Source organism: Anser cygnoides, chromosome 23 (assembly GCF_040182565.1).
Source record: "Anser cygnoides isolate HZ-2024a breed goose chromosome 23, Taihu_goose_T2T_genome, whole genome shotgun sequence".
Taxonomy (NCBI): domain Eukaryota; kingdom Metazoa; phylum Chordata; class Aves; order Anseriformes; family Anatidae; genus Anser; species Anser cygnoides.
In genome coordinates, this window is record NC_089895.1 from 2,688,666 (window position 1) to 2,707,774 (window position 19,109).

General features: G+C 39.0%; 1 protein-coding gene across 4 annotated transcripts in view; it reads left to right on the forward strand.

Moving 5' to 3' along the window:
* Positions 1–19,109, forward strand: part of LRRC38 (leucine rich repeat containing 38) — a 72,938-nt gene that overhangs the window by 49,018 nt on the left and 4,811 nt on the right. The window contains exons 2-4 of one of the 4 annotated variants that reach the window (XR_007164749.2): positions 11,086–11,372; positions 13,810–14,058; positions 15,396–15,551. Coding sequence is in view for 2 of the 4 variants with exons in the window: in XM_066982296.1 (XP_066838397.1) it covers positions 11,086–11,339 (254 nt within the window). In the remaining 2 variants the exon portion in view is untranslated. Of the gene's footprint in view, positions 1–11,085; positions 13,358–13,809; positions 15,357–15,395; positions 15,552–19,109 lie in introns of those variants that run through there. The other 3 variants (XM_066982296.1, XR_010826413.1, XM_013187877.3) reach the window with 3 other exon arrangements.

Below are 19,109 nucleotides of genomic sequence, written 5' to 3' on the forward strand. Positions count from 1 at the left end.
TTTTTGTTTGTTTGTTTGTTTGTTTTTTCCTGTCTTCCTCAGTGAAATCTTTACCCTTTGTACACCAAACCTTGGCTGTTCCCCCACCTTCCCGGTGCTCTAGTGAAAGTTCACTCTGTTTGAGCCAAGTATTTGCCCATCTCTCCTGCTGGCTCTCAGCCAAACATCAGCTCACCTCCCCATGCTTTCCATCTTTTCATGAACTTTAAGCTCCTTCCCCTTCGTCCAGACTGAGTCTGTTCAGTTAGAGTCTGTTGCAGCCCATCTCTCTTTCTTTCCTGTCCTGTCAGTGTTTTTAAGCTTATCTGAACTTCTTATGTCTGGAAATCTCAAGTACCTAAGCTTTCCGTCTCGGTGTCAGTGTTCCCCAGCCTCTTGCAAGCTTGCAGATGTTTTCTTACAGTATTGTACCTCACTGAAAGTAGTGGAAGCTGTGTTTCAGTCAAATAACCAAAAAATAATAATTTACCTGTCCATACCTTTCAAAGTTTCAGTTTGGTTCGATTTGGGAAGACGAGGAGGAAAGAAGCGAATATTTAAATGGTTGCTTTTCAGAGCTGCCCACCTGACCATTGCCTAAGCAAATGCTCTGCTTTGCATTTACTCCCAGGTGCAGATCTACCCATGTCTTTGCAGCCAGTCATGTCGGTGAGGGTTCAGTGCCTGCATGCAGAAGAGCACACAAACTCAGCACCTTGATTGCTCCTTGTGAGCTGCTGTCACAAAAAATGCTGGCTGCCTCCTTTAATAGAGTAGTAAAACATTATTCCTGAAAGTGAGAGCAAAACTAATCCCCAAAAGAAAAGATCCTCTCGGTGACATTTTAAAACAATATGTCCACAGTTGAGTGCCTTTCAAAGCAACTTTCCGAAAGTCCGTGTAGAACTAATTCTTAGGATTGGGTTTTGATCAGGTTTTATACACAGTCATCGGTTTATAATGAAGTTGCAACATTTTACCAATTAGGAGCTAATCGTGCCAGCATTAATTGTCTGCTTATACTTGTCCAAAGCCCTCTTTGCCTGGCATTTCTGGTGGTGTTACATCTTCCCTGGGAGGAGTGGGAAGAGCAACTCAAAAACTCAGCATTCAGACTTGCTGGCTTCCTCATGATACTGCTATCAGGTTGGAGGCAAGTATTCTTGCAGCAAACACATCAGGATAAGTAGGGCAGCAGGCATTGCCTGGAAAAACTGCAAAAGAAAAATATAAGAATACATTTTCAGGTCCCAAGAAAAGAGCTTCCTTATCTTGGCTGTATATTTGTCTCTTGTGATGCTGCAGAAACTCGAGCATTTCCATTGCGTGGCCTCTATGAATGGAAGACAGAAGGATGGAAAAAAGGGTTGGCTGGGGTTTTTCTTCTCTTGATTTTCTTTAAGAATATGCAGTGATTTACGCTACAGAGCAGTCTTGTGACAGACTGATGTTCCCCAGCTTTTAAATGACAAACTTTGTGACCTGGATTTACTGAGAAGGGAAAGAATATGGAAAGGTGAATGACAGTAACTTGCATCAGTGATCCCCAGCGTGTTCACACAAAGTACAAAGAGCTGCAAAGAAGCTAAAGACTCTGTACAGTGTCATGTGTGTCTTCTGCTGGATTGGGGTGCTTCAGAATGGACTAGAAAGGGAAAAGGTATGCCAAAGTGGAAAAGAAACACACTCCAACTATACTGTGAATGAAGTAGGATCCAGGTGTGCAATTTGGAAGTGTTTCATAGCAGTCCCTGGGGAGTCAGAACCAGTAGCAACAGAAGATAAATGTCTGGGAGAAATACACCGGCAGGCTTACGTATAGGGAGTTCATTTGGGTTCTTCACTTTCAATGACACTTAAAATAGTTTAATGTGTCCTGTCTGCATGTCTGAGAGAAATCACTCAAGCTGCAACTGTTTACGAAGCCTAGCCACTGTTCCACCTTTTAATTTTAGCACTGCAGTAAAATGTCATGCTGGTCAAAACTGCCCTTGTTTTTTGCAAAAGAAATACCAGCTTGCTTTAAGAATTGGAGTTTTGTCAATCAGAACAGAAATCTCAATAATTGATCCTGAAACTCTCTACCTCTGCAATTAAGGCCTCTGGAGAACTCAGTGATCTGAACAAAAGGCATACTTCAGCTCATTAGCTTTGCAAAAGCCAGGTCCGTTTTCTTTCTGGCATGCTACCAGAAAAAGCTTGTGAAGTTACAGCTTCTGCTGGCCTGCCTGACTAGCTGACTGGAAAGCCTCATTCCAGCTGTGCTGCCTCTGCAAATCTAGCTTGTCGCTGCACACAAGCAGCTGGGATTTGAATCATTTTACAGATCCTAGCATTTATGCATCCAACCTAAATTTCTAACTAAGGCATTGATTTGCAATAAGAAACTACTCTCACATGCCAAATTTGCAAGCAGACTTAATGAAGAAACTGCCCTAAAAGTTTTGCAACGAAACTCAGCATTCTACCTGCTTTAAAAAAATAGAAAAGCAAATATATTTTTCTATTTGTAAGACAGATATCAATAATGGAATTTTCATCATCCTTGAAAACCAAACAACATTTTTACCCTCTGATTTAGTTAATATGGATTAAAAAAACAAATGGATGTGCATAATGCAGTGTAGAAGAAGGAACTGTGAAGGTCAGTGAAATGGTGCTAGGTGGAGAACATATAACAGTTGGTTTTTTTCCTAGAGAAGACAGAAAGTGTTCACTGTGGGTCACAATGGGACAGTTAAGTTGTAAAACTTAAAAAGATTTTCTGTGGAAGGGTGAGTTTGATTTTACAGGCATTTGATAAGCCTGAATGGCAGCATGATGGTTGATGATGCACATTAAAAGCTTCCCAGTAGGAGGAGTATGGAGATTAAGAATACTGGATATTTTTTTTGGAAATAGAAAAGCTTCTGTAAGATCTCTGTCCCTTTAAAGACAGTTGTCTTTCATTGAAGGTTTTATTCCATGGTGGGGCAAGCAAACTCTCAGAACAAAGAATATCTTGAAAAAACAGAAGTCTAACTTGGTCTTGAATGTGTTATTCAAAGAATTCAAGGAAATTGCATATCTGAGGTGTATGCTATTATGTTCTAGTCTCTGCTTGCATGTATTTGTTCTACAGAATCCTTTTTATCTTCTTGAATTTTACAAAAAACATCTCATAAGCCTGAAGTTCGCTGAAGTGGGAATTGAAGAAAGCCGAGGAAGAAGAAGAGAGTTTGTTAGGAATCTGACAGAAGTAATTAAGAAAAATATGATAGAAAGCAAGAAAGGTACTGAATAAAGGGGAAGGATGATTATTGGTTAAATATCTTTTATGCATAACGCTTCAAAGCTTTGAATTCAGTCCAAGGAAATTTGCTATTATCCATCCTTCCTTCCTTCCTTCTTCCCTTCTTCCCTTCTTTCTTTCCTTCTTTCCTTCTTAGACCAAGTCACCTTTGAGATTTGTGTTTTCTGCTGTGGTGGAAACTGGAAATCTTACAAAAATATTCATCAATTTCTAATGTATGGAAGGGCTTTCTTCTACTTTCAAAGTTTGTGTTCTGTATCACATTTTATCTTTGCTAAAAATGCACTTTTCCTTTCCTGCCTTGTCTCTTAACCTAATTTTTCCAATAATACTGTTTGAAACTCTGGGCTCATCCAGCAGAAGGTTGTGGGCATCCATTACCTGCAGAAATGAGTTTCAGAAATGTTGCCATTCCAGCATTTAAGTACAGCAAGTTTTGATGGAATAAGTTCTTGGTGAAAGGTGCTGTTTAGAGTGCATGACACTACAAAAGAAATTTCTCGAATCCTTCTGAGCATCTCATCTTGAAGGTAATGGACTCAGTTAAAATGCACATAGCAAAAGCAAAGACAGGAGGTATGCAGTCGACATATTGAAGTGCTTTGTAGAAATCTGCTGCTGATTTTTACTTTCTGTGAACATGCTTTGGGCAGCTGTGCCTTGTTTGCTAATGACTAATGCATTTTTAACATGACTTTTAATTAGTGCTTAATTATTCCTTAGTGTGACAGAGTGTCTCCTTTCCATCATCTTACCCTCGTTTCTTTCCTTTTTTTTTTTTTTTTTGTCTTCCCTGTAGTTTCTTTGGAAAAAATGTTTGAGGAAGTTGTGCAGAGTTTGTGGGACTGCAAGAAACATTGTGTGCTTTTCATACTAGACGCAGTGGTGCTTTCTCAACCTTGTCTGGTTAACAAATACTCCATTTAAGTTCCCCGCTATCCATTGCATGAATGAAAGGTTCTGCTGCCCGTTTTATTATAACAGTATTAGAAAGACCTTAAGCAATTTACGGAGAAGTTTTTGACTGATCATTCTTATTTGCACACTGATATTTCCAGAGAGACTTGAAAAATTCATTCAGGATTGGCCAGAGATGGAATTCCCAGTAGGTTTGTACTCTCTTTGATAAATAAAGGCAATATATGTTTTGAGCATTTAAAATCAGAGTAAGATGAGCTATAGGGGAGGACTGCAAAGCCTATGTGACAACAGGAAGGCCATATCTAGGACCGTGTTTTCCTCCTCATTTAATCAGTTGTTGCTCCACTTTGGAAAGTTTTGTACACAAGATTACAGATCCTTAAGTGACCCAGAGCATTTTTTTAGTGCCAGTGTTGGTACGGGTTCTATTTAGCTACTTCTAGGACTTCTGTAGCTGGTACCTCCCCAGTCTGGATGGATAGTTAAACTGTGGTAAAGAGGTGTGTTTCCATGTAAAGACCGTCCATGCAAAGAATAGGAGGGAAGGATGGTAGTGAGAGGAGAGGCAGGAAAAAAGCTAAGATCGGGGGACAATGAGACTGTAAGCAGCCTTCTGGAGCTGGGTCCTTGAACTGAATTCAGTACAAAAAGCAGTGGTTACGAGATTCAGTATTGAATCAGTGCAGTGAGAATGGAATGGGTTTTGTAAGCCTGTTCAGAAAGGCTGTGCCCGAGGTGATCATCTCCTGGTTCTCCACGTCCTTTTATAATCCCATTCCAATCCAAGATATACTACTAAATAAATTTATTCTGTAAATAAAAAAAAAAAATAATGTCATGCTTCTGTAGTCTAGGCCCTTAGAGTAGCCCTTAGGGGCTCACTGAAAATGGTAAACATTGTCTTAAAAACACAGCATCATAATTATATGTGAGTACAAGCTTCATTTGACCTTCTAACCTAACTAAAAGCTGGTAAAACAACTCAGCTTTTTGTAAGTCCTCTTGACTTACTGTTCTTTATCAGTACCTATGTTCATCTGCTATGTAGACAAGGCTGCCTTAATTTCGTGCACTAATATAGAACCAGAGCAAGCTTCTGCTAACCAGGACAGACTGTTCTGTCCATTACAGCTCGATTCTTCCCGGGATATCATGCACATGCTAGCACATCACTAGTACAGAACATAATATCCAGTTTTTGGAGAGGAATTAAAAGCCCTAAGAATGCCCATTCAGCAGCTTTTATTCTGTTCATGCAGAAACTCCTAAGAGAAATAAGATTACCTAACAAGTGCAACAGATTTGTTTCTATATATATGTATATATATATAAATACATAAGGTGATATCCAAGTCATTTTCAGTAAAATGATCTGGCTGCCACTGCCTTTTCGCTGTTTCTTCCATCCTAAGATTTTTTGGAGTACTTCCATCTCTCGGGATTTGAAGATGTGAGGACAGTTTGCAGTGTGGCACCTAATGTTAAACTTGACAGTTTGCTTCAATGGCTAAATATAAAGTACTTTCTGATGTTAAACTAGGAGACTCTAGGGCATTTGGCCATTAAAAAAATTTATTTAGGGGTCTAAATATAGGCTTCAGTTTTTTAAGCCTTACTTTTCTGATAGCTTGAGGCTAATTTTAATGAAATTCCATATCTCTTCAGAAGCAAGGCCTCTCTCACTGCTTATTAATAGATCTAATACATTAGTGATGATGTTTAAGTAGACTAAAGAGAACCATAGCTGGAGGGAAAATACCATACAAGAAATAAAACACCACACTTAAACATTTCAAGTCTGTGTAAACTACATTCAGTGCCATGGGAGAACAGCTGAATTGCACCCAAAAAGGCAAATATCAATTTTATTTTTCCTAAAATATTTGAATAGCATATTATAGTGCTCTTACAGTTATTGTAATGAACACATTTACATGAAACACACTTATGTTTATGGCTTATTCATACATTGTTCTGCATGTATTCCTGTATATATCAGTATATGTATGAGTGGGCATTTTCATAATCCCATACTAGTGTGCACTGCTGTACATTATTATTTTAGAGCATACATAATTATATATATATTTCTTAAATAATTGTATTATGTGAAGTCTACAAAGACCCAATAGAATTGGGGCTTCCCTTTCTTTTTCTTCTTTTTTTAAACTCAACCTCCAAAATACAGCAAGATTTCCCAGCTACAGAGGGTTAACAGGCAAAGACCACAATACTGAAGTAATAATGAATTTCGGAAGTTGTCCAATAAAAGGTGTAGTTAGCATAGGTATTAAGAAATCATGACACGAGGAGTCCTTCAAATAGTCAGGTCTACCTGTGTAAGTGATACGTGCTGCTTCTTGTCTTTAGCCAGTGGAATATAAAACAAAGGCACAACTCACAATGCAGTCAAAATATCAGACAAACAAAAGACCAAACAAAACAAACAAAGCAAAACAAAAAAAAATCCAATGCTTCTCCCTTTAAAAAATAAGGCTCTAGAACTCCAACAACTTCACACTCCCCACATAACTTAGATATCTGGGAACAGACCCATATTTCAACTCATTTTTTCAGTATTTAGAGACCAGCCTCTGCAGAATCTAGCACCTGGCCCTTGACTAGGACTTCAAAGCATTCCCATTTTAAAAGCAAACAATTCATTACAGCCTGGCGGTGTAGTACATCTGCTTCTTCAGAGGACATAGCAGAAAGTAAGAGCGCGTGACATTGTCCTTGAGACAGCTGGAGTTTTTACAGATAATGTGATGGCCCTGACCAAAATAACAAGCTGCGTATTTATAACACGCTCACACTTGTTATTTCATTTACAGATTTGTTTGGTATGAAGAAGCAACTCTTTGAACATGTTGTGGGAGCAATGAGATATATATAACTATCATCAAAGGTTTTCTTGCTGCAATAAATATTGAACCTCCTTGTGATACCCTTTACAAGAAGCCTAACTGATTTTTTAAAAGAATAAATTAAACAGGTTGTACTGAATTAAAAGTGTGTTTATGTATCAGAAAATGATATGATTCAAGTGGTCAAAATGGGTGAAAGCAGACCCCAAGGTTAAATGGCACTGTCCTCCTCTGCAAGGCTTGTGTGGAGGGTGCTCATGTAGAGGGTGCATGATAACCTGGGATTACTTTCTGCCTAAGCAAAGTACAAAACTGGCCATGTTGCTAGGCACGATTATAATAGGAGAGGCGGAGCACATAACATCAGTGCTCCACACATTGGATGCCCATTTCTTAAGGCCAATGTACTGTTACGTAATACAAAGTTCCATACTGCTCTGGAAGGAAGCAGCTGAAATGGCATTGTTTGTGTTGTCCTAGACAGACATGCCCCTGACCTTCACATTGTGGTGTTTTCAGGTAAGCAATTGGAAGCTCTGGTCTAATACTGGCTGCATTAGCTTTGGGAGGAGAAATTCCTTGCGTCACTAGAAATAAAGCTGCTAAGCTTACTACTATTACAAATACAGGCCCTTCCAAGTACTCCAAATTCTCTTTGGAGTCAAAAGAAAAGGTTCTGTTAATTGTATTGGGGTTTGCAATAGTGTCACAAGACAGCAAAAAATACCCCCCAAAGAAACAAAAAACCAAACCAACATTCGCTGGGCAGGATGTAATAATAAATGGTCCTCTCTCCCTCAGTCACTGCCATGCTTCCACTGCACTCTGCAGCCATTCTAGGTTTCCAGTATGATTTCCAGTATGATTTTAGCAGACTGCCTTATGTGTGGATGGAAGTCCGTTCATTCACGTCTTGTTGGGCAAATGGTGCATATGCAGGGTGGGTGAAACATTAGCTGGGAGATAGAAAGGCCTCTATACTGGCTCCTGATTTATGATGTTGTATTTTGCCTGTTGGCGTCTACTGTTTTCAATGACTAAGAATTCCACAAAAAAACTGGAGGCTAAGCTAGCACCTTGGAGTGTTGAAAAATAAAGCAAGTAGAAAATTCCTATCTTATCTATTTGATTTGAGAACATGACCTAGATTTCAGTACCGATTGCTACATGGAGAGAGAAGAGCTTTTTTATATCTCTTCATTGTATAATCAGACTCAAAATCATTACAGTACACTGATTCTCCTAGCAAGAAATATCCTCTAAGTGACTTGGTACATTGGCGATTCTTTTCGGTTTGTATTCTGTGTGCTGTGACGTTAGGTGAAAGCATTGGGGAAGAGGAATAGAGCTCAGAGCCTACAGGTTCCATTTAGGTCTGTGGCAAAACTGCTGCTGGTAACACTGCGGAACAATTGGGCTCTTTTCCCTCTAGGATCATGAGCAGATGCTACAGCAGCAAGTTATTTGTAGAGGCGAGGGCTGCAGTAAGTAGAGCTGTTTAGAACGCCAGTTGTTTTTTGTTTGTTTGTTTTTGTGTTTTTTTTCCCCCTCTCTTTCTCTTTATAATATATTGTTTTTCTGCATTCCTTGTGGAAGCTTAGATTTGCTACTCCAGCTCATCAAGGCCACTGCAGCACAGAGATAATTTTAAAAGCTGGCAGATGAGGACACCAGAGTATTTCTTTCACAAAGTAGAATTGTTTATGGTCACCTGTGCAATCTTTCTTTAGACACGCAGAGAACACAGCTCAGCTGTTATGAAAATAGCAGTGCTGATAAGAACTCAGCAGTTATTAATGGTTTGTTTTACAGAAACAAGGTTATATATTTTTTTATATTTTTTTTTACAGAAACAAAGTTATATATTTTTTGTTTTGTTTTGTTTTGTTTTGTTTGTGCTTGCTACAAGTGAAATGGAATTTTAGATGGCACATTCACTTGGACCAGGCTTTTCAGCCAAAATATTGCTATGATCTTTTCCTATTAGTGAGGAACTCCTCTTCAAACAATTTTTCAATAGGTTACACTCATTTTCTTGCTGTTTCTGTACAATAGCAGTAACTGCTTTGATTACCCACTTTAATTTATTGAAAACCATTTCCTTTTTTAAAAGCTTACTAGAAAGACACAGGTTTTGGAGTCGAAGGGTATGGCTTTTCTCTCCTCTCTTATTTCTTATGGCTTTGAATAGGAAAGGTACCCATTTGTGTCCTCTTTTGTTTGTCACTCTGGCTCTTCCCCTGGAGTTGCTGTTCTCAAGTCTAGATGAAAAGGAAATACAGACTCAGTGCCAACAACTCTAACTTCTCCTGGTTTGTACAAAGAGCTCTATCACAAGCTACAGAGTGCAGGAGTGTGTACTTCCTCTCACCATCTGTGCAGTCACAGGCACGCTCCAGTGCTCCGCTGTGTCAGCCTGTGCACAAGGCATGGTGTGTGTGAATGCTGCAGGTTCCAGATTTCCAAAAGGCTCAGAGAGTGTTTGAAACCGGGTGGCTCCTCTCCCTTCCAGGCCAGTTCCACAGACAAGAGGTTTCAAAGGTCTGCAGAGCAAGTTGCCTCGCCATCTGCCGTGCACCAGCAGTGTGCTCCAGGCTCAGGGAAAAAATGTCACATGTATTCAGGTGGCAATTTGCCTAGAGGAAGCCATTCAGCCTTGGGCATGCTGACTAGTGTCCTGTTCTGCTGGCAGCTTTCATTAGGTTGTGGGTGAGAAAAGAAGGAAAGCAACAGAACTTTAGGCAGATAAAACAGATACACGACGGCTTTTAGGGATCAAAATTTCATACAGTCATCATTGATAACGGGTCAAATAAGTCAGGGTGATGCATTGAATGGATCCCCAGCTGTCTTGGCTAAAAATCCCTCTCGAATTAACGTAACAGCCAGGCTGGATCCAGATAACTAGTCAGATTTGCACCACGAGTGCTAAGAGCCTGGGTTTTGTAATAAAACAAAACGCACCTTAGCAATTCAAGCACAAGAAAAAATGGAATTTGTAAAAGCGGCGAAAACCTTATCCCACATCCTCTCTGCAAAGTGGCACAATGTGGAGCTGTGCAATGGAAATACCGTGTACAGCGAGTGCTCACAGCAATGCAGATTCTGAAACTGGGATCCCATTTTGTGATCATCAGCAGACAATAATAAATGTGTGTGTCAGGGAAAACAGCAGCACTTCTCATGTCATTAATACGCAGTTCTTGTACTTCCCCTTTACATTCATATACTCAACAGCAAGATAAAAGCTATCTTGCTAACAGTGATACAGACTTCATTCACTTCACTATTTTTTCCATTCCAGCCCATTAATATACTCTCCTTATTTTTCCTGGTGTGAATGAAGAGGGAATTGAAGATATGCCTTTACTACCTACTACCAAATTATATTCTCACCACTGTTTAAATTTTGATTTTTTTACTTTTACTATAAAGAACCCACCTGTAGGCATTCTTCAGTAATGCATGGAGAAATAATATCTGTTAGTCTGTGTATGGAGTGTTGGAGAGAAAAGGTTGAAATCAGGTCAGAGTCAAACAAGAATCCTTTAAACCTAAGATTTTTCTTTTTGACCAGAAGAAAAAGACAACTGTAGTTTTGTGCATGGAAGAAAAATTAGTGTAGGAGGCACCAAGGTGTGGAAGGAAACTCAGTGTCCCTTTTATCCTGTTTTGGAGTCAGAATTTGTGTTCAGAAATTAGTACGGAAATGCTTCCGAGTCTCCAGGCATACTGGGTTTAGTATTCCCGCTTTTTAATCCTCAAAATCACAGCCCCTGGTAATACCTCGTGGAAGAGTAAGGGTGAAAATAGCTTAATGTCTTGAGGGGGCACTCAGGGGGGCTATGTAATGGCTTTTAGATAGTGTCAGATTTTGTTCAAATTTTTCCTGAATTTCATACAAATTCATAAACCTGGAATTAACCCTTTTCTTCAGTTTTTCTTCAGACATTCAGTATCTGTCCAGAGCAACAGAAGGATTCATCAATATTCCTCTGATTTGTTTCCCTCTCCTCTTCTTTGCAGGTCTCCATGAAATCCAGTGTTCCCTGCCTGTAGAAAATAGAAGAATCTTTCTGAATGAATTATCTGAGGTCAGCTTTAGTGAATGCAAATTTAGTTTGTCATTGACGGACCTTTTTATCATCATCTTCTCTGGAGTCGCAGTCTCCATTGCTGCAATTCTATCAAGCTTCTTCCTAGCAACTATAGTACACTGCTTCCAAAGATGTGCTCCCAGTAAAGATGACGATGATGATGAAGACGACAGTGAGGACTGAACTTAGCCTATATACTTAAAATCTCCTTGGTTTGTAAGTTACTAGATCATCAGCCAATGTCTAGGAAGAAAACTAGAGTAAAAGCTTTAAATATGAATTAGATGAAATGTTTAAGGTTGCATTCTAATTTTGTGAAGGTCAAAGGTAGGAATTGCCGTTTGCATCTGAGGCTGTTAGTTTTACGTGCATATGTAACCTGATGCAATGAGGTCAGATTGATTTCTATGAACCTTAATCAAACAATTTAAATTTGAAAGCTGGAAGAAAAAGGAAGAAAGGGAAAAAAAAAATCTAGTGTTTTAAAAAGACTAACAGCTTCCACATTGTCCATCCGGTCAGATGCAGATTGCTGCAAGCACTTAATAGCTTGTTTCAAATGCACTTTGAAAAGAACTGACTAGATGGAGGCATTTCAGCTGGAAATATGGAAGCAAATTAAAACTGTCTTTCCTAGAGCTAAGCAGTGGGAGATTCTAATAAGCTCACGCAATTTTCCAAGTAACAAAATGCAATTAAAATGATTCCTAGAACTGTAGAAAGCATAGGAAGGTTGGCATTTTCTCTCTCTAATTGTTCTCTCTAAACGTTCATTCTTCTTTTAATGGCACAGTTGCAGGCATCATTGAGCCAAAACTTCTTCTCTATAGGTGAAATATGGTTCTAGATCTGAGTCATCCGATGCAGCTGCCTGGCACCTCTTTGGTTATGGCACAAATACTAACTACAAGATTCTTTTGTGTTTTTAGACACATTGAAGTAAAGGAATTCCCATCCCTGTAATGCTAGGCCCAAGGAACTGTTGCAGTATTCAGTCTGTTTAGTTATTTTAAAGCACTAAGGGCTATATTCTGCTCCTGATTATACTAGAGTAACACAACTGAAGTGAACACCGTGATCCAAACTGGCAACTGTATAAACAAGAGTGGAATCTGGCCCAAGATATTTCTGACTATTATAGATTTGTCAAAACTTGAGCTCTTCTATATAACGGTAGATATTTTTGTTAAAATGAAAAGAGACATTTATTACAAGTGATTTTTGGAATAGTGCCGGACAGCTTTTTAGGATAAGTATATTTTTAAAATATTTGTAATGGAAATATTTTTTTAAAGCTCTGTGTATTTGAAGTATTATCTAGAATAGCCATGAGGGCTTACTTACACTAAGAAATAACATAGTAATAACAATCTAAGGACTGTATGCTATTATAAAAAAATAGAACTGATAAAAAGTAGCATCTATTTAACTACTGTAAATGCTATCATTTCTTAAAAACATTCTGGTTATAATATTGCCTTGCTCAGTTAATATGAATGGACTTTATGGACAGTTAGTTCCAAATCTCTTGTATCTGTCACGCTGGTTGTTCAGGCAGACAGGAGTGAATACACTGTGTGTGCTGAGGGGTACTGTGGTCCAGTAGATGGGGTACAAGATTAGGACTCAGGACACCTGGGTATTGTCCCTGTCTAACAGCGACCAGCTCGAAGACTTTCAGCAAATCACTTTTTCTGTCTGTGCCTCCATTTTCCTACCTATGAAATGAAGATAACAACTATTTATCTTTTTTTAAGTGCTTCAAGATATACAAGGGGGAGGGAGGCACTGTACTGGGGCTATGTGTAATGATTACGTATGTGAGGCTGATGCAGAAGTTACATGACAGATCTATTGGGATCTCACATCAGCACGACTTAGCTGTGGAGTCATGACATCAGTGGAGTTACTCCACTGGCTAACACAACCGGAATGGAGTTTGCACCATGCTGAGGTTAAAACCAGCACAAGAGTGTTTACTTCTGTTAGCTCTACAGCTTATTCAATGTGACTTAATGCTACCGTTGTTAAGGTTATTATTTCTAAAAACACACTGGAACAGAATTAAGTGGGACAGCAAGAAGATATTCTGTATCAATACTGTCTTATGTTATTCTTACTCTTTCAAGAGAAATGAAATGACATGACTTTCACTGTGTAGTGCCATGTTTAAAAATAACACAAATATATTTATAATTTCATCATGGACTTTCATGTTTATTTGTATGTAAAAAAAGTAAAAGAGCAGTTTTGCAGTATGGTTGGAAATATACAACTTGTTGCCTGGTGCAGTTCATGCAGTACGCTCCCTTTGCAACAAATATGGATATGTTATCAACAGTTTTATATTTAGAGCTGTGCAAGTGGTTCAGTGATGGAATAAGAAACTGGGTCACACCTTTTTGTCGGCAAGTTTTATTACAGGCTCAAAGCTTGCGTCCAATTGGCAAAATGATCTGTCCTACCAAGCTTTCCAGTGAGATGTCAGTGAATGTTTCAGCAAATTTCTACCCATCCTTTAGTCACAAATCTATGGTGTTTTGTTTTGTTTTGTTTTGTTTTGTTTTTTTCATTATCCTGTAAGGTTGACTAATTTTGCAGAGGTCTTATCTCAAACTCAACTATTTTGACTGGGTTCTGCTCTTACTTGCAGGTTCATCCTACCGTGATGCCTCAAAATGAAGATCTAGATTTGTGTAGAGTTTGTAGCATTTTGTTCAACCCAACATAAAGCCCTGAAAGCACTGATTTTATTTGGATCTTAGCACCCCTCAGAACAGCAAGGAACAGACCAAGCTGACACCCACATAATCCAGTACAAACTGAAGAGCAATGCTTAGGAAAGCTTTATTTATGAAGCTGCCATTCTGGACACTCCATCACATCAAAGTAATTTTGCAAAGTATGTTGTTTTTTTTTCCAAATAAGAAGTTTTAATGATGTTTCCCCTACTAAGTAATGTATAATTAATAAGTATTGAGCTCTTCTGGTTAGCAATATTTATTTATTGTAGGCATCAGCTGTAACCTACTATTAATATTGATTTTCCATATTTCTAATTGCTAGTAAATGAGACAGAACTTGGATTTAGTTCCTATTGGGATTTTTGTTATTTTATTTTATGTAATCTTCAGAGCAAAACATTCCCCTGCAAAACTTTAAAAGTAGATTTCACCATGAGTAGAACTCTTGAAAAAGTGGCCTGAAGGTTGCGTTATTATTGCAATCTGACCTCCACAAAGGTAGTAGCATGGAGGTAATCCCATCTTCAGCTTTGTGGACATGAGAAGTCTTCCCGTGAAGGGATCCTTCTATGGATGGGATCCAGTGAGTATGTAATCTTCTCAGACTGCAGTAACTCCCATTAAGATGAGTGAAGTTGCACTTGTCAAGTGTAAAAGCTGAATTTAGCTTCCCGTGCAATGCATTGCTAGCTCAGGAAACAGTCTATGCATTGCTATAAACGTGCAATAGGAACTTTGTCTTCCTTGACAGTCTTCCTTCTAAAATGGCTTAATTTTTGTGTTGGTATCTCCCACCGTCAGAAGTGAGCAGACATTCTACCTTCTTCAAGGAGAAGGAAAGATACTATGCATGACCCAAATAAAATGTTGCCGGCTCAGAGAGCCAGGAAGCAGCTGTCACATTGCCTGCAGATATGTCTCCTTGATGAAATGCTGGATCTTGGTGTGCATGAGAATCCAAGAAATGTGCAAGAAAGCAAATCTGCATAATGTAATTGAGATACAAACTGACTTTCTAGAAGCATGCACATAGGTTTAAGAAAATGTCTAATTCACAGAATATTAAAATAAAAATCTCCTGAAGCGACTGTCCAAACCTAGCATTTCATCCTCAGTCAGCCAGTATCTTTCTGAGGCAGCTTCATTCCTGCTGTGATTCTCACTCAGATGTGAATATTAATGGATCAATTTTTGGAGCAGCATAAAAATACATTGGGAAAGTACCTCGAAGGGATGGTTCTGGAAGCTCTTAAAGAGGAGCATACTGCTTGTCTCCCTCAGATGCATACTGCAGGGTGAGCCACTGTACACCGACAGCTAAAATTTAGCCAGGCATACTTAGAGATAACCAAAAATGGTCTTGTCTGTTGGCTGTGCAAAGCACTGTGTGTGCAATCACCTATAAATGTGGATAGGATTGTGCACGCTTGTGCAGTAGGGAGAGGGTGCGTGTGTATCACAATACTAGAGCTTGCTGTAACTATCACCCCTGTAGACAGCCTCAGTGGAACAGCTGAAGCCTGATGGGGATGCTGAGCCTGAGACAGTCCTTCATCCCTAGCGGAGGTCCCTCTGTACTGGCTTTCAAACCCATGGGAGCAGCTCTGTGCAGGACCTTTTACTGATTCAGCATGTGCTACCTGCCTACTACGTGAGTAAATGAATTTAGTTTCCAAGGGTGCTAGCTGGCACGCTCCTGACTTAAGTCCGTGTCCCCCAAAATAAAGGAGCAGGGTTTCGGATAGCTTCTGAATCCCATCATTCTTGAACGTACCGCTGAACGATGTTACTATTTGTGGTGTAACCTGTTTTTACTGACCTCTAGTGGCAACCGAGACGCTTTACTGTGGAGGTAAGTCGTGATTCGTTGTGGTGAGGGTGTCGTTGAAATGCTAAATCCTCACATTTTCCATAAAGAAACCAGAAATATACAGTAGGTAATTAAATTTCTTGGTGTAAAGTAAGTTCTGCCATAGACTCTGAGTACCAAGCAGCCTGTAATACGCACAGGCCACCATAAACATTTATTTCATGTCCCACCTGTTAATGTTGGAGCAATGCAACCATGTCATAGAATTCTAGAAAATATCTACAGAAGAACCTCAAATACATCATCTAGCATCATCCAGTGATAAGTTAAGCTTTGTAATAAAAATACTTCAGTTGCTAGTAAGATTTCTACTCTCATCTTGCCATCTTCTTCTCCCATTGTGTCTTGTCTTCTGTATCTTCATCTCTTGTCTGTACCTAGAACAACAGAAGCCCAGCCTGGTACTGTTGCTGCATGGTACAGCAACACAAATTACCAACAATAGCCATCAGACTGGGAAGAACACAGTTTTGTTTATACTCACCAATCATCCACATATGACTGCAAAGAGTTAGCAGGAAAAACCTATTGATTTTAAACTGACAGAGCGCAACAGGAGACCTTCTGTTGCAAACCAGAATGCTGGAATTGTGATGTGCCTCCCCAGTTCCCATCAGCTCTCACACCCCACCCAGAGCTTCATGAAGCCCTGTGGAATTGTGTAACATTGGCTTAGCAGACATAATGTGCATTTTTGGGGTTGTCAAAAAACATCCAGGTAAACAGAGCAGGCTTCTACTGTTGTTTTTGTGGGAAGTGAAAAGTTTGCAGGGAGGTTAGCAGCAAATAAGGAGTGAAGAAGGTTGGATTAGAGTTGTTCAGTAGAGTCAAGTCTGCTTCACAGCAGCATTGTTTTGATTGGAGAGCTGCTTTTTCTCTGATTTCTGCTAGTTGTGGTGAGTTCTAAAGGTTAGCCAGTTCATGCCCAGGTATGAAATATGATAGCCTTTTAAAGAGTATTTCGAACAGAAATGGATTCTGATAGAATTTTTAAAGCTTAGTGCTCACAGGTGAAGCACCAATTGCCTTTTTGAAGGCTTTAATTTGTAACAGAAATGTGATGTGTGAAGTTATAGGTTGTACAAAAATCTGTCATCTGATCAACCCAGAACTGAAAGTAGGAAACATCTATACAGACGATGATGCTAGCAAGATATGCTTCAGTTGTTTCACCAATATGTGAGGTCACTCCTCCATGCAGACATAACTGGAATGTAGCTGTTGATTACTGACGCTTCCTTTTTTTTTCCTCCTGGTCATGCTACTCACCGTGAGATAAGAAAACACAAGATAGGTATTGTACACCACCTTAGAAGCTCCCCTTAGCTTGGAGAGTGAGCAAAAAAAAAAATAATTGAGTTGAGCAGTAAATCCAGCTTTGTGACCTTTGCTTAAAATCTAAATGTGATACAGTCCAGCTGACTAACATTCCAAGGCATAGCTCGGTGGTGTTGTGCAGGGCTTTTGCTCTTTAATTAATGTTGAAAGACTTTACAGCAGAAATAATGTATAGTCTTCACGGTATTTAACAGGGAATTAAATGGCTGTGAACACATGTGACAAACAGTTCTAGTCTATTTTTGCCCACCAATTTTTCTCAAATTGAGTAACTGTTGCTCTCTTAAGAGTAGATTAGGTTTGCAATTTGCAGTGGGTTAAAGTATTACTCTTTATCCTTTGAAGATCTGGCTTCAAATGTGAATTTGGGTCACAGGAGGAAATGACCAGAATAAATCCCTTAAAGGTCATTTTGGTCAGTTGGGCAAATGCATAGAGATGTTCTTATTAACAATATAAACTGTGTACGTGAAGATGAAGAAATGTTTCTCTGAACTCCCAAAGATTCCATATAAACATGGCCCCTAATGGTTCTAAAAATGCAAGGTTTTAACTAGAGAGATGAGACAGATGTTCCGTAAATATCATTAAGGAGGGGAATGAGACATAATGAGATTAAGAACTAGTATTTTTGTAGGTGACTGTTATTTTTGATTTTCTTATTTCCTTGAGTACTTACCTTAATTTTAACATGGTGATGTTAAAGCCTACATAATGGCAGAGAAGCGTGGAACAGTGGCAAGCAGTTAGTACTAGGTACTGGTTTAGAGCTGCACTGTCCTAACTGGTAGTCCTGAAATGTCTGCCCATCAATGCTGATTCACTATGCAGAGCCTTGCTTTATTCAGAATAATTCAGTTGCCTTGCGATTATGTTCATTTTTTTTAACCCTGATTTGCATCTTCAAAAGATGGAACAAGAAAATGTTGCTCTATAACTGATTTTACTGTTTTCTTCCCATAGCAAATCCCGAATGTCATTGTATTAACTAACCTCAGAGGAGACTGTTTAAAAGGTGGCAGGGGAGTGATGTATAAAATATTCCGTATTTTTACTTTGCCGTATTTACTTTGCCACTCAAAATCCAATTGTAAATTATGTTTCCAAGAGCGGTATAATATTGAAGTAAGTCCAAAATAAGATATACTGTGTCCACAGCTTAAAAAAATATATATATAGATGTATATATTGCAAGAAAAATCTTTTTAGTAATTATTCAGTCTGGAATGGCTTTTTTTTAACAGACAAAGTAAGATAAACCCTGCCACACTGGATTTTAAATGAAAGCAGGGAGTGTTCTAACCATAAACTCATGAACATTATACTACGTGACAAGAAAATGACTACAAATTTAACACAGCCTAATTTATATTATTCCTTGAGGGAACAGAAGTCATTAGGCTGAGAAGTTTGTATTGTTTTCTGAAGAAAGTGTTTCATGCAGGCTGATTTCTTCAAATTTCTTCAATAATGGCATATGGGACGCAGATTATTCACCACTGAGTAGTGTGTGTGTGCGAGTGCATCAAAGGAAATAATTGCTTTCTGCTTAACCTGAACCATGCTTTAAACAAAAATAATTTTAGCTGCATGTTGGCCTCAATTCTCATTTCACTACTAAATTATTTGGGATCCAATCCTTATCTGGTAAAGGTTGGTAGGGCTCCATTAACTTTATTACTGTGAAATGCTGATTTACCCAGGGAAGATACTGTCTGCAAAATGCAAGCTCTGCAGCCCTCTGCGTGTGAGTTTCTTCTCTCCAGTTTCATGCAGAAAGAGAGAACTCTGCAGGCCTTTTACACTGATGATCTATATGTATGTTAGCAGTCTGAGTTTGTAATTTCTGCATTGGAGGGTGATTGCTAATTTCATTTAGCTGATAGTATTTGGGTATTACAGACACTGTGCAGAGAGAAGCCATATAGCTTTTCCAGCTTCTTTCTGGATTCGGTGGTATTGCTGTCAGGTCTGCGAAAGGAGAGTCTGGTCCAACTCACC